Source organism: Artemia sp. Qi Xiang Cuo, chromosome 17, assembly GCF_049724085.1.
Source record: "Artemia sp. Qi Xiang Cuo chromosome 17, ASM4972408v1, whole genome shotgun sequence".
Classification (NCBI taxonomy): Eukaryota; Metazoa; Arthropoda; class Branchiopoda; order Anostraca; family Artemiidae; genus Artemia; species Artemia sp. Qi Xiang Cuo.
Window position 1 is genome coordinate 17,099,630 of NC_142810.1, and position 26,403 is coordinate 17,126,032.

Genomic DNA, 26,403 nt, shown 5'->3' on the forward strand with positions numbered 1-26,403 from the left:
TATATTTAAAAGTTTTATATAACTTTTATAGTATTTATTAACCATATACTTTTATTGGTTATTGAGATTCCAAAGGTTTTACAAAAGCCCCATTCGCTTTAGGCATGAGAACAAGAAGAATCTAGTAAAAACTAAAACTGATAGGTTTTATTTTTTACTCTCACCCTAAATTTTGACAGCTGTAAAAAGTGCACCTGGTTATACTACTTTGTGATATTCCGAATTTGATGATTTCTGGATTTTGACATCGTAAACTTGGCGCAAAACCACAAAAACAAAGTGGAAATGCGAAGTTGATGAACTCGGAATCGAAATCACGAAAATATTAATTTTTTCCGAATGAGTACACCATCAAGCTTAAACAAAGTTCTATCTGGAACTATAAATTTGGAAGTAAACCTTTTCTATTAAAAATTAAAATTATATTGATATCAACCTCTTGTGCAAATATCACCCTCATGCACAAATATCAACCTTATGTAAAAACAAAGATACATTTTGCTTCATTTTTAGTTCGATCCATTTAATACAGTGGCACTTTTTTTTACTTAGAAATTGCGAACTCGGCACGAACTCACAAACAATAATCGTGAAATGAAAGAGCTCAGTATCGGAATCGCAAAAATACCTAATGCGAGTCTACCATTAAGTTTTAAGAAAGTTTTATCGAAATTTAAAGCAAATATTAAAGAAAACCCTTTCTATAAGAATCAAAAATTATTAATTTCTACAAGTTTTTCTATACGATAATAAAAATTCAATAGCTATAAGAAATTCTTACCTCATTTTTGGGTTTGATCCATTTAATATACCAGCGTCTTCTTGACTTACACCATCTTTTGAATTCGTTTCTTCGGAATTTGTTTCCTAGAGACAATAAAATGAATGATACATAATATATATAATAAATACACAACAATAATACATATAATCTACAAAATATATAAAACACACAAAATAATAATATACATCATATATCAAAATAAATAAGTGAAAGCTTACGAGGCTAGAAACTTAAGTTAGTCTCCCAAAGATAAATTACAAAATCAATCTAAAGACGTTCGACATAATGCCATCCACACATCTTAATTGGTTGATGGTCAGAATTTTGCTTGTGGCCTTGTGCCTTTTATTTATATTTTTATATTTCAAATATAATATAGATTTACATTTTTTGCTACATAAAATAATTGTATATTTTTTATTTATATTTTACATTGCCAGAGCACAAATATAAACTTTTAACCAAAAACTATGTTTTACTATTATATTTATGTGGAGTACTAAATAATATTTTATATTAAGACCTCTTTTTTATTTTATTTTTATTTGACTCAAGAACCAGTTGGTTCCGGTTATCTTTCTAAATTGATTTTAGATAAAAGGAAAATAAAAAAAAATTAAAAATAAAACTAGTAAGCTTTTAATTAAAGACAATGAAAACATAAAATTTTTTTCTAATTAAAAAAAATAGTTCCACCCCTGGAAACAACTTTAGAGCGTCTGATTGGTAGTTTTCATCTGGACGCCTTGTAAAGAACAACCTTCAGTTTTAGCGCAGCAGGTGAGAGGAATCAATTAATACAACACCAGGTGAGCAGCCTAGGTAAATCAAATCAAAGTACTTTGATAATAGTTTCATGCAAACATCAAAGCGTTTCTTTATGTTTAATATAACAATAAGGACTGAGACAGTAGGCTTCATATTTAATATGAAGTTAATTTTATTTGTCTGAGTTGAATTTAATCACGCTTAAACTGATTTTTTTCTTTTTTTTCGTTTTATTATTACTTTTGGATCTTTTGAGAGCTCAGGGTGGAAGAATAGGCTTGAAAATTAATTAAGGGAAGGTGAAGAGGTGATGTTCGATAACGAGAAGATCGATCAGTGAAGGTGCAGAAGATCGAAAGTGCAGTGAAGATGTTAAAAGTAGAATAGCCAAGGCCCAGTGTTTTTTTTTTTCACAGTTGAAAAACGTTTGGAAGAATAGGAAGATAAGCCTGGGAACCAAGAATAGAATGTTCTAAACTACAGTGATGACAGTAGTCAATAATGGTTGTGAAGCGTGGGCACTCCATAAGACGGGGGAGACTTTATCACATATTTTCCGGAGGAATTGTCTACAGACTTTTTTGGGTAACCGTTTGGCAGACCGTATTTCAAACAGTAAGCTGTACGAAAGACATGGTTCTATCCCGCTATCTAGCGCTATAATGAGAGAAAGGTCGAGATGGCTAGGACACATTTTGCGGATGAAGCATGACAGATTGGCCAAATTCTTTTTCGGTTAACCATCTAGGGCCAAACGAAAAGCAGGTCGTTCCCAAATTAAGCTCAATTTGAAGTTCCCAAATTGTTCAAAAGGAGGTCGTAAGGAAGGATTTAAAGGAAATTGGAACTTCTAGAGGAGGTGCAAAGAGGATAAAAGTTCCCAAGTTGAGCAGAAGGAGGTCGTAAGGAAGGATTTAAAGGAAATTGGAACTTCTTGGGGAGGTGCAAAGAGGATACTTTAGATAGATTGAGATGAAGGGGCGTATGTAGCTGTGTTAGCCTCAGGCGGCTCAATACTACAGTAAGTTGTTAGTAGTAGTGCTAATAGTCTTGATATTACCTCTTTCTTAAAAAAAATTCCTCTGGTGCCAAAAACCCCTATCCCCATAGTTTAAACTTGTGCAGGGTACTATTACAATAGTCTCTACCCCAAAAACTATTGACAAATTAATAGCAGATTTGGCAGCTCCTATGCTTCCTGTTAAAAATACTGTGGCTAAAAACCATTGGCCCCTAAATAGATTCGCATGCTTAAAGCGTGTATGCCTAGCAAGTTTTACTGAGTTATGTTGCAGAGCAACAATACAGCTTTTGTAGCTTTTTTCTCATCATCAGCGGTGTTTAATGTGAAAAGGTGTGATATAGAATACAAATTTGAGAAAACTTGAAACAGTGCAGAACAAATTCACGAGAAGTTTGTAAAGTTTCGAGTAGTTTTCCAGAAGAAAAAATAATAGTCGTTTTACCTCATGGTGTACAAGGAGCCAAAGGAAAACTACCCCAGTTGGAAAAGTAAATTTTTTCAGAACATTTTATGTTGCACTCCCTCAAAATATTAAACTATCCCTCCAAATAACAAAATTTCGGTTCTCTTCAGATTTTTCGGAAATCTCAAATCTCGGATCTCAAATGCCAATTTCCGTTTTTTCGGCTTGTTTTCTAAAATTTAATTTGAAATAATTTCCAAAATTGTCATGATCCATCCAATTTTTTTTTAAATTCTTGAGGTAAGTTTTTTGTAGACAAGGTAGATCTTTTTTCAACGCAAACGGAAAGATCCTAATCTTCTAAGAACTGTATCTGAAATTATTTTTCCAAAAATAAAATACGTTCTGTGAATTTTTTTATTTCTAATATCGATTTTAAGAATTCCAACGTTTTATCTACGCGAAACGTCCTAGCTTTGAAGCCGAACTTTTTTAAAATCAAACAATTTTGAATAATGACAAATGTTTCATATTATCTCTTCGAAAACCTAAGCAAAATTTTTCTATCTTTCATAAATTCTTGGGAAACAATAAGTAAACCCTGATTTCGAAAGGAAGATCCGATTTTTTCTTAAAACGAGCGATTTTGATGTTTATTACATTTTACAAGCTTAAAACCATTAAAAGTAATCAAGAAGACATATACGCTTCTGTATCCGAAAATGAACTGTGCAATAAGAAATGATTTTTAAAGTTGCCATTGCGCATCGATTTCTGTCACGTAATTTTTCTTTCAAAGTGGATGGACAGATCTTGATCTTCTCAGAACTGGAGCTTACATTGGTTTTCTAGAAATAACGCTCCTTCTGTAGCTTTTTCTATTTTGTATATAAAGAGGAAACTATCATTTTTAAATTTTTTTTAGGTCAAATGAAAATATTGAAGAAAACACACAAAGCGAATGTTTCGAAAGGACAACCGCCTCTCTTCTTCAGCGCGAACAAAAATATATTTAAGCGAAATGTCAAAAAAGACAAAGAAAAAAAAAACAAAAGCAAACGCGGAAAGCCAATGTGAAAAAACAAAACAATCAAAACCAATGAAAAAACCAAAATCAAAAGATGAATAAAATTCAATAGAAGACAAAATTAGAACAATTAAAACCAAATACCCAACAACCATAAAGTTAGTCATTCACGAATATCCACGATTTGCACATACTCCAAAAATTAGAACTGCCATCAACAGATACTAGCGAACAACTGGCAAATTAAAGAAAGATTTATTTACTCAAACAAATGAACCAGCAATTAAATAAGTTGGATGTGAATGCAAAGGTAGTTAAGGTTCATTTCAGGGATTACTAAAGTATTGGCTTTTCTTTTGAGAAAACAGAAATATCTGTCATTTATTCTTAAGTCACCGGTATCTGTTCAAAGCTAGTCCTAAATGTTGGTATTTATAAGTCTCAACAGCCTTTCTGTAGCGCTGGACAATACCTTTGTCTTGTGAAATTAAGCTAGCTTGGTCAAATAAAATAGTATGGTCCAGGTGATCATAAATGTGTTCTGCATGGGCAGATTCAAACTATTCTGGTTTTTTTTTTTTTTCTCGGTTTCTCTGTTGTTGTTTTTTTCAAAATTTTTCTATTGATCGTTTCTTCTTTATATTATGGCAGGCCCATGTGGTTTAACAAAATATCTTTTTCTATTTTGAAGTTCTGATTCTACGAATTACCTCCACTTTGTCTGAATAAACACCATAGCTTCGAATCTTAAATTTGTAGAAATCAAATAACTTTGAATACTTATAAAATCCATATTATTTCTTCAACATTCTGAGCCAAATTTTTCTATTGATCGTTTCTTCTTTATATTATGGCAGGCCCATGTGGTTTAACAAAATATCTTTTTCTATTTTGAAGTTCTGATTCTACGAATTGCCTCCACTTTGTCTGAATAAACACCATAGCTTCGAATCTTAAATTTGTAGAAATCAAATAACTTTGAATACTTATAAAATCCATATTATTTCTTCAACATTCTGAGCCAAATTTCCGTATCTCTCAGAACTTTTTGGGAAATAATACAAAGAATCCTGATTTCAAACCAGGAAAACAAGTTCCTATTATTTTTTTTTAAAGATTTTCGATTATGATGTTTACAATATTTTCGACGTTAATGCTATGAAAGTAAACATGAAGCCCTGATCTTTTATACATCCAAAATTACCTACACACTAAGATATAAAAGATTAAACAACGAGCTGTTTCACGAACGTTCATTAAATGCAGTTAATAGTAAAGAATCTTAATACTGTAATTATAAAATTATACAATACCTATGAAATGTAAAATAAGGCTGCATACATTTTTAGACGAGATCAGAAAGATATATACAGGAGTGAATGTAATCAGGAATGATAGCATATGAATAGATAAGTTAAAAAAAATTAGCTGATTAACTTGTCGGTTAATCAATTTTACATCAGTTAATCAATCAGTCAATACAATTTTCAAATTAGGTAATTAGTTAATTATAATGAGCAAAAATCAGCTAATTTGAACACAAACAATTTCAAAAGAATTCCAAAGGGGGTCTTATCTGGCAGCAACATGTCATTATGTTTACACTATCATGCTTAAGGCGATTCGATACCGCAAAGAATCACCCTATCTCGTTAGTTATAAAAAAAAATTGGTTTCTGTACAAACTATTATGACGAATTGATTTTCACGAATTTCTTCTTACACATGGAACTTATCTAAGAAAGATTGACCTTACAAATAATAACTTATAAGTTATTATATAACTTATGATTATAATATGATTAATATTATGATTATAATAAGAATCATAATGCATGTGCATTCATACTGGAGTTCAAATTACCACCATACAGCCAGTGGTTTCAACCCAGCCAATTCCAACTAATTAAATGGTTTAAAGTATAAACATCTTTTGTAGGTTTCGAACTAATACCTAACTGTCCAATTTCTAAGTAGCCTATCAATGTCCAAACTAAATCTGCCAATTGGCAAAAATTTTCCAAACAAGGTTTTACCGAGAATTCTAGTTCATCGGATTCAGCTATATACAAATCTATTTTTTTTATGAAATTGCTGCAACTTATGGTTATTGCTGTATATATTTATCCGTGTTCTATAATATTTTTTTGGCAATACTGTCTATTTTTTCATTTTCCCTCACTAAGAGAAAAGAGATGGCCATTCAAAGCTAAAAGATCCAAATCGAACTACACATGAAATTTCTAGTTTTTGTTGGAAAAATTCTTAACTGTTGTCTACATTAATAGTGTCTGCTGGGATTTCAGATTTTTAGATACTCTTTTTTTAGGAAAAAGTTACAGAGTTTAACACATTAAAATAAATCTTTTGAAAGTTAAATACCAAAAGCTTGAATTTTCAAATTTTCCAAGAGTTTCATTAGTTCCTACACCAAATAAATTTATGAATTAAGTTATATTCCATTATATTCAGTTAAGTGTAAACCACTGTATATATAATTAGCAGTATGATCTTTCCCTATCTCACCCATTATAAAAACCCGGCCCGAGGTGCGAGTGCTCCAGAGAACGTAGAAACATAAGCGACATTAGATCTTCACGGGTAGACCAGTCAGATTTCTCTTGAACGCGAGGCTTCAACGTTGGAACACTAAATTTTAAAGAAATTAATCTTAAATTAATTTCTTCCAATACGTATATAAAAATTAATAATTAGTTGGGCAATGTTATTATTAGATGTTTTTAGGAATTGAAAGTAGGTTTCAAAGTCTCGAGTTGATTTCCAAGGCATTTTGGGGAAGTTTTTACCAAAATATGTGTTCCAGGGTAATTGGACCGCTGATGGCAGATCAAATGAGAGGAGTTGTTTGTACGCGCCGACAAATATATATATATATATATATATATATATATATATATATATATATATATATATATATATATATATATATATATATATATATATATATATATATATATATCGTAGATAATTTCGGAGACCACACTGCCTTTCCATGACGATAAATAAAAGTTCAAATAGGGATAAAATCCCTATTTGAAAAGGATTTTATCTATTAAAAGGATTTTATCCCTATTTGAACTTTTATTTATATATATATATATATATATATATATATATATATATATATATATATATATATATATATATATATATATATATATATATATATATATATATATATATATATTTCTAGCGTAAAGCCCCTTAAAATTTTGGATCTGCCACTAAAATGTGTGATGTTCTTCAATTTTCTGAAAACTCCCTAAGGATTTTACGAAAAACACTTCTTAACAGACGTTTGGTATTTTCTTGGATAGGGCTATTGTGGCAACTTTTACCACAACAACCAATAATTAGAACCCAAGTCCTAAAATTGGTCTCAATCAGGAACCCTTATCGCTATCTAAATTCAAAAAGTACAAAGATTTTCAAACAGAGCTGTTTATTCTTTAAAGTTCAGGAAAGGTCTGCCCATTTCATACGAAAACATTGATTGAAAACGAAACTAGTCTTATCTCGGCTATTCGCCAAAACAGGATATTAGCCTTTTTCAAATTTCACAGGAACTAAAATCTGAGAAAATAAATATCACGACGTGAAAAAAAAAATGATAAACCATCCAGTGGCGGATCCAGAGGGGGGCGAGGGGAGCGCCCCTCCCCCCCTAACGTAGTCCAAAGTAGTGTAATTTACCTAATTAACGCAAGTTTGCGTTAATTAAACTTTCTCCTAACGCAAGTTTATCGGATCAACCTATTCCCCCCCCCCTAAAAAAATCCTAGATCCGCCCCGGAAACCATTACATCTATTCCGCCAGTTATTAGAAGAAGAAAAAAATTTCCTTATTTTAATAAATTTCATCAACCCCCCGCCCCCTTTTTTAGAAATACTACGTAGGCCAATCAGTTAAGTCCACTGTATATTAATAATAGAATAAGTAATAATTTTTATATAAATTAATTCATACCTGTGAGATGGGACAGTTGTAAACCACTCGGCCGGCTCACCAAGTTTTTTTTCTGCTTTCGCAATCACAAATAATACAATTCCGAACCATGTCTCATTGATTGACGCATACATACTAACCCGCTAATGCATGAAGAAGTGGCAGGAGCTTTTTGTTCGCACCGAAAATGAAGAGCCAGAAATCATCTGCGGTAAACTTACTGCCTAATTATATATACAGTGGTGTAAACATACCTTTGTGAGTAGTTTATCTACCGCTGCTTTCAAAAGAGCAGTAACAGAGGCTTTGTCTGAAAATTATGCAGAAAATCGAGAGAATACGGAAGGTGAAAGGCCAGGACCCCGCCCCCTTCCTCCGAGAATATCACTACATCACGTAATAGGAAAAATATACCAAAAATAAAACTTGTGATAGAAAGTCAGCCCCCTCCCCCTCCAGTCAAAATAGCCACAACTAGAGGAAAAACAATTATTTATACCAATAAAAGTAATAAGGCTGATTTGAGCATAAAAGAAAATATAAAAAATTATAAGTAAGAGATTTTGTAGTTCATTCTGAAAGCTATTTAAATGGTCACTTACTACAGCCATAAGGGCATATTATATGAGCTCTTTCATGGGGGCATTTAGTTATATACCATGAATACTTCCTTTCTCACACGAATTACATTCATGGGGTTCCAGGATAATTTCCTTTCAAAATTCCTCTTCAAAGACGAGTACAAAAAAAATCTGTCTTTTTTGTAAAATTAAATGTTATTGGAAAAATCATCCGTCTAGCCTTCCTGCCTAGTCTAGTCCCCTAATGTATGCTACTTATTATAATTCTTCTTATATATAAGGTCCCATGTTCTTATGGAAATAGGCACTACAATCCATGATACAAAACAAGAAAGTATTGTAGCAGAGGTATAGTCCGAACACCATTTCACACAGGTATTGGACTTTACAGTGCTGATCGGCATTGGACCCTACCAGCGGTGCTGATCTCCGTTTCTTGGCCCTACAGCCAGGAAGTGCAATGGGGTGTTGGGGGCCAACCATCCTGTGCTTTCGCACACCCTTCCTGTTTACCTTCCCCAGATTTCCCCAAGTACCCATTTAAAGCTGGATGGACTCTGGCTGAGCTTATAGAGTCACGCCATTGACCCCCGTCCCAAAACAAATAATTGGATACACTAGGATTCGAACTCCCGCCCTCTCAGACAAAGAATCCTATATCCAGCGCACCAATCCACTTGGCTAGGACGGCTTTTCACACAGCCTTCAGCTAATTTTTAATGAAGAGGGAAAGTATCTCTAACTATGGTTAGATCTCTTTATGGAAATTATACAGACGAAATGCTTTCAAAACAAGAAGTAAAATTAATGAGTACTTTCTTTCATTTTTTAAGGGGAAGAGGGGTTAAAATCCTAAGTTCTACCCAAAGATAAGCTACGAAACCCTGTGACAGTTAAAATTATCAGTCATTATTTGATACTTTAGAATATGATTACTCAATTTTGACTGAAAAAAAATCCTATTATTTTATTTCATGTATTTGTTACTTATTTATAGTCTTTACTGAGACAATCCACTTCATTCTCAGGATAATTTTTTGCCCCTTCAAAAATTTAAGCTGTAGCCTATTATCATTTTCGTCTCTAATAGCCTTTTCAGGCTGTTTCTACAATAAATTTACCAATTGTCCGAATCTAAAAAAAAAAGTGATAGACAAATTACAACCAAAGAAAAAAAAAATGAAATTACAGGTTACTATACCCCATATAATTCTCGAACAACAGCATCAAGGACAGGAATCATAATAGTTGTGGCTGCTGTATTGGACATCCACATGGATAAAAGCATGGTTGTAAGCATGAAACTTAATAGCAACCTATAAATATATGACAAATTTAAAGCAACTTTCAGTGGTTTTATAATATGTGACAATGTATCTGTTACCATAATGCTATTTTTTCAACAAATATCTTGTCACTGCATGGCTTACCACCAGAAAGCAAAATGTTTCTTAACCTTCATAGGTAATTACAATTTTTAGGTTGATGGTGAACCAATCAAAGAGGACATCTACTTTAAGGCAATTAAAAATTAGATGGCCATGTTGTTACAACGGAACTTCCAATTTTCAGAATCTCCAGTGCATGCACATTACAAAGGTGCATACTTCTTGAATTTTAGTAGTTTAAGTCAAATTTTCTTTCTTAATCCACGGTCATGTTTTTACCCCTCCCCCCCCCCCCGCCACAGTAGTTGATACACCCGCTTTGCTTTACGCCCAAAACAAAAAGAAATATAACATATTATGCCCAAAACACAGATGTTACAGAGCCTGAAATGTCCAGAGATTATTCACTAGCATCTCCAAACAACCCAACAAGAAGAAGAAGAACAACAACGATGAGTAACTGCAATCCTAAGAATTTTCATTGAGCAATCATCCATAGGGCATATTTGAAGACACAGGCTACATTTATTTTGACCAAGACATAGTTTTAGACAGTAAAAATGTGTGGACTTGCTTACTCTTGGAGTGAAATTAACATAACAACAGAAAGAACAAATTACTTTTTATGTACGTTATTAAAAATGAAAGAAACAAATAGAATACTCGATTCACATGGAACTCGATTGGGCTGGAAAAGGCAGGGAGGGCTATCAGCCATGATTTGGTTAAAAATGTTTCAATGCTACATTCACACAAAGACACTGGGTGCATCCAGGTTGTCAAATAGGCATACCTATAATGATCTCAAGAATAGTAACGGGTATTGAATTGGAACTTTCAGGGAATGCTAGGAGGAAATGTTAAACTAAATCAAAAGACACTATATGCACCCTAATTATTAAGATGGTATATCTTAAATATAGCAAGAACAGTTAAGGGTATACATTTGAAACTTTCAGAGAATATTAAAGGGGTGTTGAATTTAATCAAAAGACACTATGTGCATCCTCGGTTGTCAAAATAGGCATATCAGCAATACCTCACGAACGGCTGATGGCCTTTAGTCAAAACTTTAATGGAATGTTGAGGAGGATTTTGAACTAAATACAAAGAAAATATGTGCACCCAATTTGTCAAAATGGTATGTTCAATATCTCAGAGATGGTAAGGGTATTAAGTTTGAACTTTCAGGGGATATTGAGAGGGGTGTTGTACTCAATTAAAAGGCATTATTATTATATCCATCCAGATTGTCAGAATGGAACCTTTTCCATATGCTCACGCCAAAAGTCACAAATAAAAGAGTTTAACAAATTAGAAATAAAGAAGCCTGAGAGATGCCTCTGATATATATTCATTCTCTTCTTCTATTTTTGTTCCATATGTAATATTTTGAACATTTTCCCATGAAGATTCTTTTTGGTATATAATCTATAAGTTATTATTAAATCAAAATCTTAGTTCAAGAACCATTCTAAACCTTAATTTCAAATTGAAGGAAATTTATAGAATAATGATATTGAATAGAATCAAACCCAGAACTCATATCACCTTATGTGGCTTAATTAAATAAAAAAAAAACAAGTTTTTTTTACTGAAAGTAAGGAACGACGTTACAACTTAAAACGAACAGAAATTATTCCGTACATGAAAGGGGCTGTCTCCTCCTCAACGCCTCGCTCATTACGCTAAAGTTTTTCATTGTTTAAAAAAAAAATAGAGTTGTTAGAAAGTCAAACTTTAGCGTAAAGAGCGAGGCGTTGAGGAGGGGACAGCCCCTTTCATATACGGAATAATTTCTGTTCGTTTTAAGTTTTAACGTCGTTCCTTACTTTCATTTTTAAAAAAACATGTTTTTTTATTTAATTTTTGAACGCTATTGAATAAATGCAGGTTTTGATTTTGGCTCACCGTACATGAATAATTAAAACACAATTTGAATATTAATTTTACTTTTATATTTTTTTCGGATGTATTATTAGCATACGAAGAATAGGCGCAAAATTGGTCAGCAATTTCCCGTTATAATACCATATTACCCGCCACTATTTTCGTTTTTTTTTTCTGTTTTAGCAATATTGGTGCCACTCGAAGTTCCTAAATACCCGCCTATCTCAAAACAAACATTTTCCGATGATTGCGCATATTTCGTTTGGATGATATTAGTATTTCTTCAGCATATATATATATATATATATATATATATATATATATATATATATATATATATATATATATATATATATATATATATATATATATATATATATATATATATATATATATATATATATATATATATATATATATATATATATATATATATATATATATATATATATATATATATATATATATATATATATATATATATATATATATATATATATATATATATATATATATATATATATATATATATATATATATATATATATATATATATATATATATATATATATATATATATATATATATATATATGAAGTTCATAACTTTCAGCCCTCCCCCTGGGGACTATATATATATATATATATATATATATATATATATATATATATATATATATATATATATATATATATATATATATATATATATATATATATATATATATATATATATATTGGCTATCTCAAAATTTTGATATATATAGGGGGATTAAGTCATCCTAAACGACATAGTTATTATATTTTCGACCATGCTGAGCAAAATGGCTATCTCAAAATTTTGATGGGGTGAAAAAATGAGCGTGGGAGGGGGCCTAGTTGCCCTCCATTTTTTTGGTCACCTATGAAGAGTACTAAAACTTTTAATTTCTGTTCGAATGGGCCCTTCTGCGATATTCTAGGACCACTGGGTCAGTTCTATCACCGCTGGAAAAAAAATAAAAAATAAACACGCTTCCATGATCTTGCTTCTGGCAAAAAATGCAAAATTCCACATTTTTGTAGATAGGAGCTTGAAACCTGTGCAGTAGGGTCCTCTGATAAGCTGAATATGATGGTGTGATTTTCATTAAGGTTCTATAACTTTTAGGGGGTTTCCCCCTTTTTTCGAAAATTAGCCAAATTTTCTCACGCACGTTACTTTTAATAGGTAGGACCAAAACTTGATGAAACTTCTATATTTGAAATCAACATTAAAATCTGATTCTTTTGATGTATCTATTGGTATCAAAATTCCGTTTTCTACAGTTTCGGTTACCATTGAGCCGGGTTGCTCCTTACTTACAGTTTGTGAAACTAGAATCTGATATTTAAATTCGTAAGCAGAAAATCTGAAGGACTGGAGAAGTATTCTTTATATTAACCAAGAATAAAACTTTGGCAATCAAATAACACAGATATTTATTTTTAAGAAACTTCCCAAAATAAGTTTCTCAGAGAAAAGTTAAGAGCCATATGAAAACTTAAGAAAAAGCCAAAAAAAAAGTCCAATAGTATTTAAACTTAACACTGACTAGAACTATTCAGTTAAGGAATAATTTCAAGGAATAAATCAACCCTCGCCAAAAAAAAAAAAAAAAAAAAAAAAGTAAAAGAAAAAAAAAAGTGGCACAAAGTCATAAGATAAGACAAAATTCATTACTGAGAAACAGCTATCACAACCCAAATGGACCGAACTCACACTTTAGCGTCAATAAACAAAAAAGAACCAAAAACAAAGAACAACAAAAAATTATAAAAGGGTCAATGTCAAATAAGTAATGTCAGTTTCTTGGCCATATTTATTTCAAACATCTTCACTATGTAAACAACAAATACTGTGTAACTGACAAACAACTTTTTGATATGGCTTTCTCTAAGTTTTAATAGTTTGAATTATAATTAATACCTAATCAATGACTACTTTTTACTATGTTATGGTGTACCATTACTTAAAAGAGAGCAATTATTGACATCATTTTGGGTTTCATATTTCATATTTATTTTCCATGTATTTCTTCTCTGAATCTTTCTTTACTCTATATATCCACAGTGCCAAAATTTTAGAAGGAATCAAAAGATATTTTTTAGGAATGGTTATAGCTATACTATAGATTATAAAAAAAATATATCAACAATTATATAAATAGCAAATCAAATATAAATAAGTGAATTGATTGGTTAAGATTGACTGACTAGGTTGGTTTATGTTTTACTTCAGATCAGAATGGACTGGGATCTTGAAAGCTCTAACTTTCGTAATACCTTGAACTTTTAGGAACAATATAAGATATTTCCAGTGGCTCAGCTTAAGGTATATGTCCCTTCAGAAAAAAGTGATTTTGTGACATGGCTGCAGCTGTAAAAGGGACAAAATACACCAGATTCACTAGTCTCAGACCTATCCATTCACTCAGCTAGAATTATGACATTACTAAGACCTGTTCTTTGAGAAACAAGAAACAAGAGAAGTGAAACAAACTAAAAGTCAACCAAGCTTCATCAAATCCTTAGATTTAAATTATGCCATACCATCCATACATTCCACACCATATTCTTAGATTTTCCATACCATATACCATACCATATATTCTTAGATTTAAAATATACCATACCATCTAACATTTAAGTTCAAAGAAACCAATATTCTAAGTGCCATTCTTCTATGCAAATTTGAGCGTTCAACAGCTAATGCACTAATTAATGCTCCAATATACATCATTGTTGTGTCCTTCAGGTAAGAAATACACACTGAATGTGTGCTAAGAACACCATACAAAGGCAGAAGGACAACTGGTAGAAGACTTGTCACAGCAATAGGCAAAGATTCTGTCATCCATAAAAGGGAAATGGTCACTATAACTATGCCACATCTTGAAGCCTGTAAAAGGGTAAGTGAGCCACCTCTTGAACCCAGTAAAGGTGAACTGGGCAAAGATTTAACAAATGTAAACAGAAAACTAGAAAAAAATACCTATTTTTAAGCTATACAAGAGATCTTTCTAAATATTCCTTAGCCAAAGAAACCTACCTTTAAAATGATTTTCTCATTTATTTTTAAGGGAAAGGGTTCAAAGGCTGATTGACTCTGCAGAACTATTACTATACCAAATCTACTGCACTATTTTTGCCTAGTAAATAACAAAACTTTTTTAGAAAATCTACCTATTTTTAAATTTTGTTTAATACATTTATTTATTTATGTATTGTCTTGATTTTAATTTAATTGGTTGGATTTTGATTGACAGAAAGTACTGAAGTGTTGCAATGGTAAAAGGGTCATGGTAAAGTTGGATATTTTATGTATTTTACTGTAATTTTACAGACCACCATAAAATTGGTATTTTACCAATTTTACTGACATATTTTACAACACCTTGCAGTTATCATAGTGCAAAACTACCCAAAGGCTGGAAGAAAGACGCTTGAATATGATAATGCTATTTTTAATGGAGACACAGCAGGGCAAAAAAAATAATGTAATTGCACTCATTAATTTCATTGTGAAATGTTTCTAATTGAGTGATAAATTCATATTTGACTAGCCCTTCTCTTACAGCATATCACCTCATTTACATTTATTTATTCTCTTTTAAAGAATAGTTTACATAATATTGCCACTAAAAAAAAAAATACAGAAAGAAATATCATTTGGCCTGTGGGTCTGTAGCAATGTTACCCAGTCTAGAGCCTAGAATACACATAGCTTTTTTTGTGCTGATTTTGTAAATCAGTGTCAATTTGCAAAGAAAACAGCACTGAATTTCATTTTGATCATGAAAAAAAAGTAATCCTCAATCGTTTCCTTCTCTTCAGCATGAAAATCAAAAGATCTGAATAATAATAATAGCTAAATATTTAATAATGAAAGAATTTAAAATACAATTAAAAATTTTTAATGAAATAAATATTTGAAAATAATTTAAAATTTGTATAATTAAAGAAATTTACAATGATAATAAAAGAACTAAATAATAAGTTGAGATCAATCATGAAACAACTGATAAGCTGCAGTTGAAAAAGGTTTCCATGTTCATGATTTTTAGTTTTGAAAATCTTGTGCAAAGGGCATTTTTTTTTTTTTTTTTGTACTGCTACTGTTAGCACACTGAGTTACTGAAAGAAGAGCCCAAAAAAAACTACATGTGTTATAGGCTTCAGGCCCAAGACAAAATTGGCGTTTTTTATCAAGCATTGTTTTGCTGTTGCTACTCTAGCACAGACACACTACATGGTAAACATTCTACTATTGCAACATCAGTTGAGCATAATAGGTAAAAAACCTATTATAAGTATATAATAAAAAAAAAAATTGGAAGTCAAAAGTGAATTTTTTTTTTCTGGGAAGGGAGAGGATAATTATAAAAAAAAATGCTAAATAGTTTGATCAGGGAGTGTCCAGAAATTCAAAGAAGTTTGAAATGTCTGGAGATTGGGCCCAAATTAGCCCCTGCCTTCAGCCCTAAGCAAGTCAAAATCTATTTGTTATAAATAAATAAAATGATTTTTAATCAAGCTTATCTGCACTAAACTGAATTTTATTTTAACCAAACTTGAATTCATTAAGCCTATGTTAAGGAAATTTCTACCTATTCATTTTTAAAATAGAGGAGGGGTATAACCTTTTTAGGCATATAAAGGTACTTGTACAATATAGCCCCTACTGCTCAAGTTGTTCATTCATTGATGCATTATAGAACTAGCAAGGAGCAACATTAAAACTTAAAACAAACAGAAATTATTCAGTATATGAAAGGGGCTGTCCCCTCCTCAACGCCTTGCTCTTTATGCTAAAGTTTTTTTTTTTTTTAAAAAATAAAGTTGTGAGACAGAGTCAAACTTTAGCATAGAGAGTGAGGCGTTGAGGAGGGGACAGCCTCTTTCATATACAGAATAATTTCTGTTCATTTTAACTTTTAATGTCGCTCCTTACTTTCAGTTTAAAAAACTTGTTTTTTTTCATTTAATAACTTTAATAAATCAAATAATATTAACATTTTGATTACTATATATCAGTATAACTGACAATGCACATTTGTATTTTTTTTTCAGTAAAGTGCAAATTATGTTCTGGCCTTGGGAAGGAATAGGGGTTTTGAGCCCAACTCATGTTAATTTCTGCTTATTTTGAGTTTGATTCGGTTATTTTTTGTAATTTCTGTTCGTTTCGTATTTCATTTATTTATCGATACTGATTTGTGGTATTTTCATGCTTGGTAGATTATTTGATTTTATTTTTGCTCATTTTTGGTTTAATGGAGTTCTTTACTTTTCTTCGAAAAACCTATTTTGTGGAATTTTTTTTTTTTTTAATTTTTGTTTGTTTTGTTTACACATAGTCTTTTCAGGGAAAAAGAAAATAATACTTTAAATCTTTTTGTTTTTTATAAGACTTTATAGTTTGGCCTGCTATTTGTATGCTGGAGAAAATTTTTCAGCAATTTTTAACAGCATAAACCCTTCTGAACATAAAAAGTAGTGTTTAATTTAGTTTCATACCTCCTCTAGTTGACCTGAAATAGAAAACTTAGTACCATTCGCAAAAAAATCTGTTTACTTTCTTTGATAGCTTGGATACACTTACGCTATTTTGATTTGGTTAAATTTTAAGAGCAGAAGTAGCTCCAAAAGTTTGAACATAATACCCTCAGTCGTTCTTGGGATACTGCTGAGATGCCTTATTGGGAATTAGCATTAACACAGTGCATTTTGATTTAATCTTAAGGCAACATTTAGTTTTTAAACATGATGGGCAAATGGGAGGGGGACTAGTTGGCCTCCAATCACTTTCAACATTCCTAAGACAACTCCTTTGATACAAAGAACCCTGGCCTACACAAAAAATAATAATAATACATTGTACCCACGTCAATCTTTACTATAAAAATGTCAAGCCTGCCAATAATTTTTTACTATTAAAAAGGGCACTAGCCCTTTCAATTTCCCATCAAACGAGCCCTTTTTTAGTTTCTACATCAATGCTTTCTGTAAACACCTTACATGCCCCTGGGGCATAAATTACAACCCTTGCCCTGAGGGCTGTGAGGGGGTTTTCATCCTCAAAGACCTAATTTCCAGAACTTTCAACTACATTAAACAAAACAGCTATCTCAAAATTTTGATTGGATATGTTTGGGGAAATGGTGGGTGTGAGAGGGGGGTTAGTTGCCCTTCAATCACTTTTGACTATTAAAAAGGGCACTAACCCTTTCAATTTCCAATCAAATGAGTCCTTTTTGAAGTTTCTACAACAGTGCTTTCTATAAAAACCTTATATGCCCCAGGGTACATTTTACAGTCATTGCCCTGAGGGCTATGAGGGGGTTGTCATCCTCAAAGACATAATTTCTGGACCTTTCAACTACATCAAACAAAATGGCTATCTCAAAATTTTGATTGGATTTGTTTCAGAAAATGTTGGGTGTGAGAGGGCTGCTAGTTATCCTCCAATCACTTTTGACTATTTAAAAGGGCACAAGCCCTTCTAATTTCCAATCAAATGAGCCCTTTTTGAAGTTTCTACAACACCACTATCTAGCAAAAACCTTATATGCCCTGAGGGCATAACTTACAACCCTTGTCCCTGGTGCTCTGAGGGGGTTATCATCCTCAAAGACCTAGTTTCTAAAACTTTTAACTACATTGAACAAAATGATTATCAAAAATTTTGATTGGATGTGTTTAGGGAAAAGGTGGGCGTGAGATGGGGGTTAGTTGCCCTCAAATCACTTTTAACTATTAAAAAGGGCACTAGCCCTTTGAATTTCCAATCAAATGAGCCCTTTTTCAAGTTTCTATGACAAAGCTTTCAATAAAGAACTTATATGCCCCCAGGGCATAACTTACAACCCTGACCCTGAGGGCTGTGGGGGGAGTGTCATCCTCAAAGATATAATTTCCGGACCTTTCAACTACTTTGAATAAAATGGCCATCTCAACATTTTTGTTGGATGTGTTTGGATAAATGGTGGGCATGGAATGGGTGTTATTTGCCTTCCAATCACTTTTGACTATTAAAAAGGGCACTAGCCATTTCAATTTCCAATCAAATGAGCCCTTTTTGAACTTTCTACAACAATACTTTCTATAAAAACCTTATATTTATCCAGGGCATAACTTACAACTCTTGCCCTGAGGGCTGTGGGGGCGGGGGGTTGTCATCCTCAAAGACCTAGTTTCCATAACTTTCAACTACATTGAAAAAAATGGCTATCTCGAAATGTTGATTGGATGTGTTTGGGGAAAAGGTGGGCGTGAGAGGGGGATTAGTTGCCTCAATCACTTTCGACTATTAAAAAGGGCATTAGCCCTTTGAATTTTCAATCGAATGAGCCTTTTTTGAAGTTTCTACATCAACACTTTCTATAAAAATCTTATATGCCCCTATAGCATACCTTACAACCCTTGCCTTGAGGGCTGTGGGGGAGGGATGTTTGGGTGTGTTTATAAGAGTCTATATTATTTTTTCCTGGAAAATTGTCATTTTGCCAATTATTTCAAATATCACTTTAAAAGATTATGACTTAGGAGCCATCAAATTCCTTCAAAAAGGAAACGTCATACAAAAACTTCTGGAATACTTTAGAAGTGTAATAAACTGATAATACTTAAGGTTATATGGATAAATATATTATCAAGGCCATTAGATATGTGCATTACACATGTGCAAACAAGCACATTATATTTTTCTGACTATCTGTGGTTATTACACTATTGATTGAGCACTTACTGCTATCATCAGGCAGCACTAGTGAGTTAGTAAGTCTAAAACAAGAAATTATCTTTGGTTTCTATGCCATCTTGGTAAATATAATAATAATTTACAGTATTTAAAAAAACTCTTCTCAACTGAAGAAGGTCTTTATTCTGCAGCTTATTCAGCAGGTCTTTATTCTTAAAGGCTGGAAACCCGAAACAAACAGAATAGTTAGAGAGCTATGGTTGCTTACACAAATCTTGGTGACTACACATTCCTGTATTCGGCAAGATTTTATCATATGAAAGACAGATACACAGTAAAGCACTGGCAACCAGAGACAAAAAAGTAGCCAAAATAGAAACAGAAAAAGTAATGGCAAGCCATTTCATCTTTGAAACACACTTGCACTTGTACCCAATGATAAAGGAGGAGCAGGATTAGAAATATTAAAACAAAGAAACCTACATTTACAGAAAGGTGCAACTTCGCTTAGAACATCAGTCAGAACAAGTAGATTATTGACAAGGCCCTATCTAGTAGGCTAACTAACAGTATGTCATCAGCATAAGTATTATGACTAACACTAGCTATTTTTAAAACACAGTATGAAACAACATTCACAGACAATCAGCAAGCACACTTTTAAAAATATATGGAAACTTGAGTTTATATATAACTGGGATCTTAATAGCCAACTAGTTAGGTAATTCCTCAGTCTATAAACAAACCTATTGATAGCTGACTAGGTGGCTACTTTAAACTCAAGTTGATACATAAATGGGATCTTAATAGCTAACTAGTTAACTAATTCGAAAGTTTATTTATAATTCTACTGAAAGCTGAGTAGCTGGCTAATTCAGGCTGAAATAACTGGTTGGCTAATTTAAAGATTGTATATATACACTGTCATTCACATTAGGCACCTAGTTTGCTAAAAACCTTGGTTTTAATATATAACATTTAACTACTTTAGTTCTTCTCTATATGTAAACTGTACTATTTTATATTAGCTGTGTGGTGGATATCCTTTTTGGGTCCTTTTAAGAGCTTCATTTAGGATTTACAAGTGAGAAAATTCTTGCATTAGCAAAAGGCATATAGTAGTATTTTCACCTTGTCCCTATGTAAGCAAGGGAATTCATTACCAAATTTGGTATAAGCTAATGACCGTATGTGAACATAAGGAAACATGTTAACAAAACAATTCCTTCACCATAATGTACAGAATAATAAGAGTTAACACATTGGTAAATATTTACCAAATCATATTATTGAGTTACAACTAAAGTGAATATACCACTCGAGGCCTTTTTTTTAAGCTCTTTACAAATATAACAATCATTTTTGTCAGAAATGAATTTTAGCCCCTATACATATGGGACTCCACCCTTTGACTATTGGAAAAATTAGTTTATAAGCTTATATAGAATGGTACTATCTTCCTTCTTCTTCTATGTCACAGCAGGCGGCTTTTCAGTTGATACTATTTAGCCCTTTTCCTTTTGCTTCACTCTGTGGGACTACAGAGCTACTGGCTTGGTTGTCTCTTATTTATTAGATATTCTCAGATATCTTTCAGTAGATCTTTCGACTCAATGAATTCAACTATGAGATGATAGATATTGATATCTGTGTTCTGTGTGCAGGTACAGTCGGCTAGGCTCGTGGCTGGCAGAAATTTTTTGGTCTGTGAAGAACTTTGACAGTTTACAATGCAAAGTATGCTGTGCGGACGTCAGCATATTACATTCAAATAGGCAGTGGTCAATTGTTTCATTATTCATAATACAATACCTGCAAAGAGGGGACAGGGGAACCGAACCACTTGAATTAGGAAACTGATACAAGAATGCAAGAAAGTTTAGTCCATTTGTTCCTGAACGAAATTTTAGAAAAGTACTTATTGGGAAAGGGGGAAAGAGTAGGGTTATTCTTATTAAGCATAATATCTGATAGTCTCCATCGGTAAATATCTCTAATGGTGGATTGGTCTCCCACTTGGCTGTCAATATTCATAGCATTTTTTACAATTTCATCAACCTGATGATTACCATTTATACCAGAGTGGCTAGGAATATACTGAAGATAAGTTCTTATGCCACTTGAAGCAAGATTATCTATAATACTGAGACAATGATAAGTGTCAATATCCAGCTTATACTGAGGAGCTGAAGACAGAAACTCAAGGCTTGATAAAGAGTCAGAATAAACTATAATATTATTTGAAGTAGCAATCAAGGGTTTATTTTCCATTAGGTGTTCTAATGACATGATTATGGCATTTAACTCTGCGGACATTATAGATACATTATTATACAATCTCTCACCCATTGCAATTTTCAGGTGAGGAAGGAAGGCACCACTTGCTACCTTCTCGTTTATTTCGGACCCATCAACAAATATTTGGAAATGCTTTTTATAAGCAACTGTATTAAGTTCAGCAAATTTTTTCTGGACAAAAGCAATGGGGGTTAAACCTTTAGTCCACTTTGAGAAATCAGTATTTATTATGGGGATTGACCAATTCCATGGAGGGGATTGGGAGAAAGTAGGTGCAATAGACTTTGCAGGTACAGGTAACTTCTTCTGAATATTGGCATACTCATCTGCAATGCCTCTATACATTGCTGGATTTCTTAACCAATTATGTAGGGTGTGCAAGCTGTTTGATTCAATTTTTGTAAGATGTTTTATCAAGAGAAAGCTACGTCTCTCCCTTATTGTTGTTAATCCACTCTCCATAAGCAGAAACTTGGTGCTTGTGGGTTTCCTAAGACCAAATATGAGACATATTATATTGTTTCGTATTGTTTCAATTTTTTGCATCTGGGTCTTTGCACATGCACCATAGACGATGAGCCCATAGTCAATATGGGGTCTTAAATGTGATTTATAAAACTGGAGTAAGGTTTTCTCCTTACAGCCCCAGGGTGTGGAAAGAGGTCATTTTAGTATAATTGTTTTACTATGGCATTTTTTTTATTGTGTTTAAATGTGGAGGTGGAAATTAAGTTTTTGGTCAAGCATGAGGCCTAGGTAATTAATATGATTATCTTCTGGGATAGTTGTTCCATTTAGAGTTAGTCTTGTATTAACATGATTTCACTTTCGGTGACATTGGATTATTTTTGACTTGGTAGGTGCAATGGGTAAATCTGAATGTTGAGAAAATTTTTCAAGTTGGAAAAGTGACTTTTGCAGCTTTGACTGTGCAATCTCAAAGGTGTTGCCAGATGACCATAGTACCAGATCATCAGCATATTGTAGATTCGTGTGGGGGAGGTTCATGTCCCAGAGATATAGGGCAAAGAGGAGGCAGCTGAGGACTGCTCCCTGAGGAAGGCCTTTGGTTATTGTCTTTTGGGGTGAAGAGCCTGAGCCTACACAAACAATGAAACTTTGCAATTCTATGAAAGATTTTATAAAAGATACTAGCTTGGGGGGTAGTCCAAAGTTGGCAAGTTTAATTAAGAGGATATGGTGGTTCACATTGTCATATGCCCCTTCAAAATCCAGGAAAGCTGCAACTAGGACATTATTATTTGAGAATGATTCCTTTATTGCATTTGTTAACAATATGAAAGCATCTGTTGAGGAATGGTGCTTCCTGAAGCCAGTTTGAGTGTGAGGGATCCTGTTATTTTTTTAAACAAACCAGAGGAGTCAGTAATAGATCATTTTCTCCATTATTTTCCCCATCACAGGAGTAATAATTATGGGCCTATAAGACTCAGGGTTATTTTTCTTTAGTATTGGTAGGAGAGACAAACATTTCCAGATATTGGGGAACATAGATGAAGCCCAAGCATGATCATAACAATTTAGAATTTCCTGTTTTTATGAAGGGGTGAGATTCTTTATCCATGTAGGGTGTATATTGTCATAGCTGCCGCTAGTCTTGGTCCTAATATGATGTATTGCATTGTTCATTGCCTTAATTGAAAATGGGCTGGTTATATACTCGGATCCTGGGCAAGCTTGGTAAATTGGGTTCATAGGAATTGGGGGCATTTTGCTACAATTATTTGATGTTAGCTTATTAACAAAAAGAGTGGCAAATAGCTTAGCTTTTTCATTATCATTGTCATAGTGGGTATTATTATGTATAAGCTTGTACAGGAGTGGTTCAGGAGAAGTTTTTTCCCCACAGATGGGGATAATGACTTTATGTATAATTTGCTAATGTTTTTCTCTGGATAGATTGTTTGAGAAATTGTTCCTGTAGTTATATTTATCAATTAGTATGGTCCTTTTTAGATTAGATTCTGCTTGTAATTTGTTCAAATATGTAGTATGTGATGGTTTTTTTTAAGAATGCTCTCCTAGCTGCCTTTTTTGTTCTCCAATTATTTTGGCACTCATTTGTCCGCCATAGTTTGGGAATATGTTTACGGGAGGTTTTCCTGAATGTGGTCCTGGGGAAAGCATGATTAGCTGTATTTATTAGTAAAGATGCCAAAATTTCAGCTTGTGTGTCAACTGTTGCGTTTGAAATGCATGAATTTTGGGTGAAACTTGTAATTTCATCATTTAGCTTATTTTGGAACATAGGCCAATTTGCTTTAGTGTTGATATATATGGAGGTATGTGATAGGGTTTCAGCAGGTTTGTTTAGGGAGCAAACTATGGCAAAGTGGTCAGTACATAGACTATCAATTTTATTTATATAAATTTTATTCAAAATATTTAAAGACACAATTTGTAGGTCAATTGTACAGAAACTGCCACTTTTGGTGCTTAAATATGTATTCCGGTTTGGAGGGGTAGCAACAGCTAATTCATTATTATTTGAAGTCATACGCTCAATGAACTTACCAGCTTTATTTGCTGGTTTATTCCCCCACAAAGGCTGTGGGCATTAAAGTCTCTAGAAATAATGATATTTTTCAACATATTAGAATTATTTATATAGCTGAAGCAATCCATGGCATCTGTAGTTTGGCCATTAGGGTTATAAAAGCTTCATATGTAAGTTTTTCCATTATTCAGTCAAACACTGATAACAATTGCTACAACATCCTTGAAAAAATGTGGAGATTTGATACAATAGAATTTTATATTATTTTAAACTATTAAAGCTACTTCCCCTCCTTTTCTTTTTGATGTTCTATCCTGTTTTATGATAGTGTATCCAAGTGACTTAAGTTTTTGATTTTGGGATAAATGAGTTTTATGGAGGCACGCAATATTAATGGAATTATTAATCATAAAAGATATTAATTCATTTAACTTTTTTTCTGTAAGTGATCTTACGTTCCACTGGAGTATTCATGTGTGTTGTGCTGTTGATTTATTTTTCATATGACTGTGTATCAATGTTCAGTTTTGTTAATAGTAGAGCAAGATCTTTTTTTGCTTGATTGAGCATATGATTAGGGATGTAGATTTTTGCCAATTCAGCAATGATTTTTGTTTTCTGTTGTTGTTGTATATTCATGGTCTGAACTGCATTGCAGTTTAGAATGAATAAGCATATATTTGGGGTTTGCATGTTTGGTTGTGCATCCAGTTTGTCAGTTAAGGGATTAATTCCTGGTAGTGTTTCTGGTTTGTTTGTTTTTGGGAGAGGGTGCCAGGCCAACCTCATCTCACCAGGCAAAGAGGTTTGTTGGCTTGGTTATTATTTCTGATAGATATGTGAACAAGAGGGCTTAAAGGATGGTATTTTGTAGGGGTTTCATAATGAATTTGGAGTAGTTGGCTTAGAAGTTTCGTTTGATTTCAATATAGGTTTTATTTGGTGGGATTGGGCAGTATTTGGTTCAATAGCTGCAGAAGGGTATGGAATGGCCTTCTCTGTTACTATTTGGAGTGTTAGTGGTCTTTTCTTATATGCAGGGCATTGTGATTTATTCGTGGATTCATGTAGGCCTTTACAATTAATATATGTAGGCCGAGTGTTGTTGCAAGTTCTCAAATATTTAGGATGGGATCCTTTACGGTTACTACAGGCTATGAGAATTTAATTGCATTTATCTGCTGTGTGTTCCTGTTTCAAACACTTCTGACACTAGATAGGCTTTGGCTTGTATTCCTTGTTTGGTTTGATTTGCCCAAATAGGAATAGCTTTTCCTGGATATTAATTTTTTCCTTCAGTGTAAATAAGAAAGATCTACTTGTTTTTAATCTATTAGAGTTGGGTTTACCGAGATGATTGACATATTCTACAGTGTTTATGTTGCCAGCCCTATCTGAGAGCCCTTCTTTTAACTCCTAAATTGGTGATTCTAGGGAACATGACATACTACTATTTTGATTTGAGATTGTTTTGGGTTCTATTTAGATGAGTTAATTGAGGCATTAAGAAGAGATTTTAGATTAAGTATTATATCTGCAGATTTCTGATCTTGGACAGCTATTAGCAAAGATCTATCATGGTGAATGTTAAAAGAAAACATTGATTTTAACATTTTGAAAATTGCAACCCTTATTGTAGTAATCTTCGTTACTTCAAAGGGGGTATTTGGAGTAATTTTGAGGTAAATTCCTAAGTTTTGGAAAGGGGAATCTTGGAAAGGAGGAGGGGAAATACTTTTAATTGGTGATGTTTTTTCCTTTTTTTGGAGCTCCTAGAAAGGACCTCTTGAAAACAATTATCATCTATAGTGACATTTGCTCCAACACTGATCATTGTCTTATTCTCAGAATTTGAGCTTTCATGTGAGCTTTGTGATAGGGAGCTTGACCAACCAAGATGGGGTGAAAATGGATCAATTTCGTTAGTATTTGGGGTGGGATCTGGAGGGACCTTTTTTTAGGGGGAGTTCTTTGCATTGCCTTTTGAATAAGCTTTAAGCTAAAAGGAAAGGATATTAATATGATACCAGACCGTC

The 26,403-nt window shown here is 32.8% G+C and overlaps 1 protein-coding gene across 2 annotated transcripts in view; it reads right to left on the minus strand.

The window, feature by feature from the left end:
• LOC148941958 (Na(+)/citrate cotransporter-like) overlaps window positions 1–26,403 on the minus strand; it is a 73,789-nt gene that overhangs the window by 44,652 nt on the left and 2,734 nt on the right. For both annotated transcript variants that reach the window (XM_089103355.1, XM_089103356.1), the window contains exons 2-4: window positions 14,486–14,751; window positions 9,756–9,870; window positions 782–867 (exon numbers count right to left, since the gene is read on the minus strand). In XM_089103355.1, the coding sequence (XP_088959481.1) occupies window positions 782–867; window positions 9,756–9,870; window positions 14,486–14,751 (467 nt within the window). The remainder of the gene's footprint in view (window positions 1–781; window positions 868–9,755; window positions 9,871–14,485; window positions 14,752–26,403) is intronic.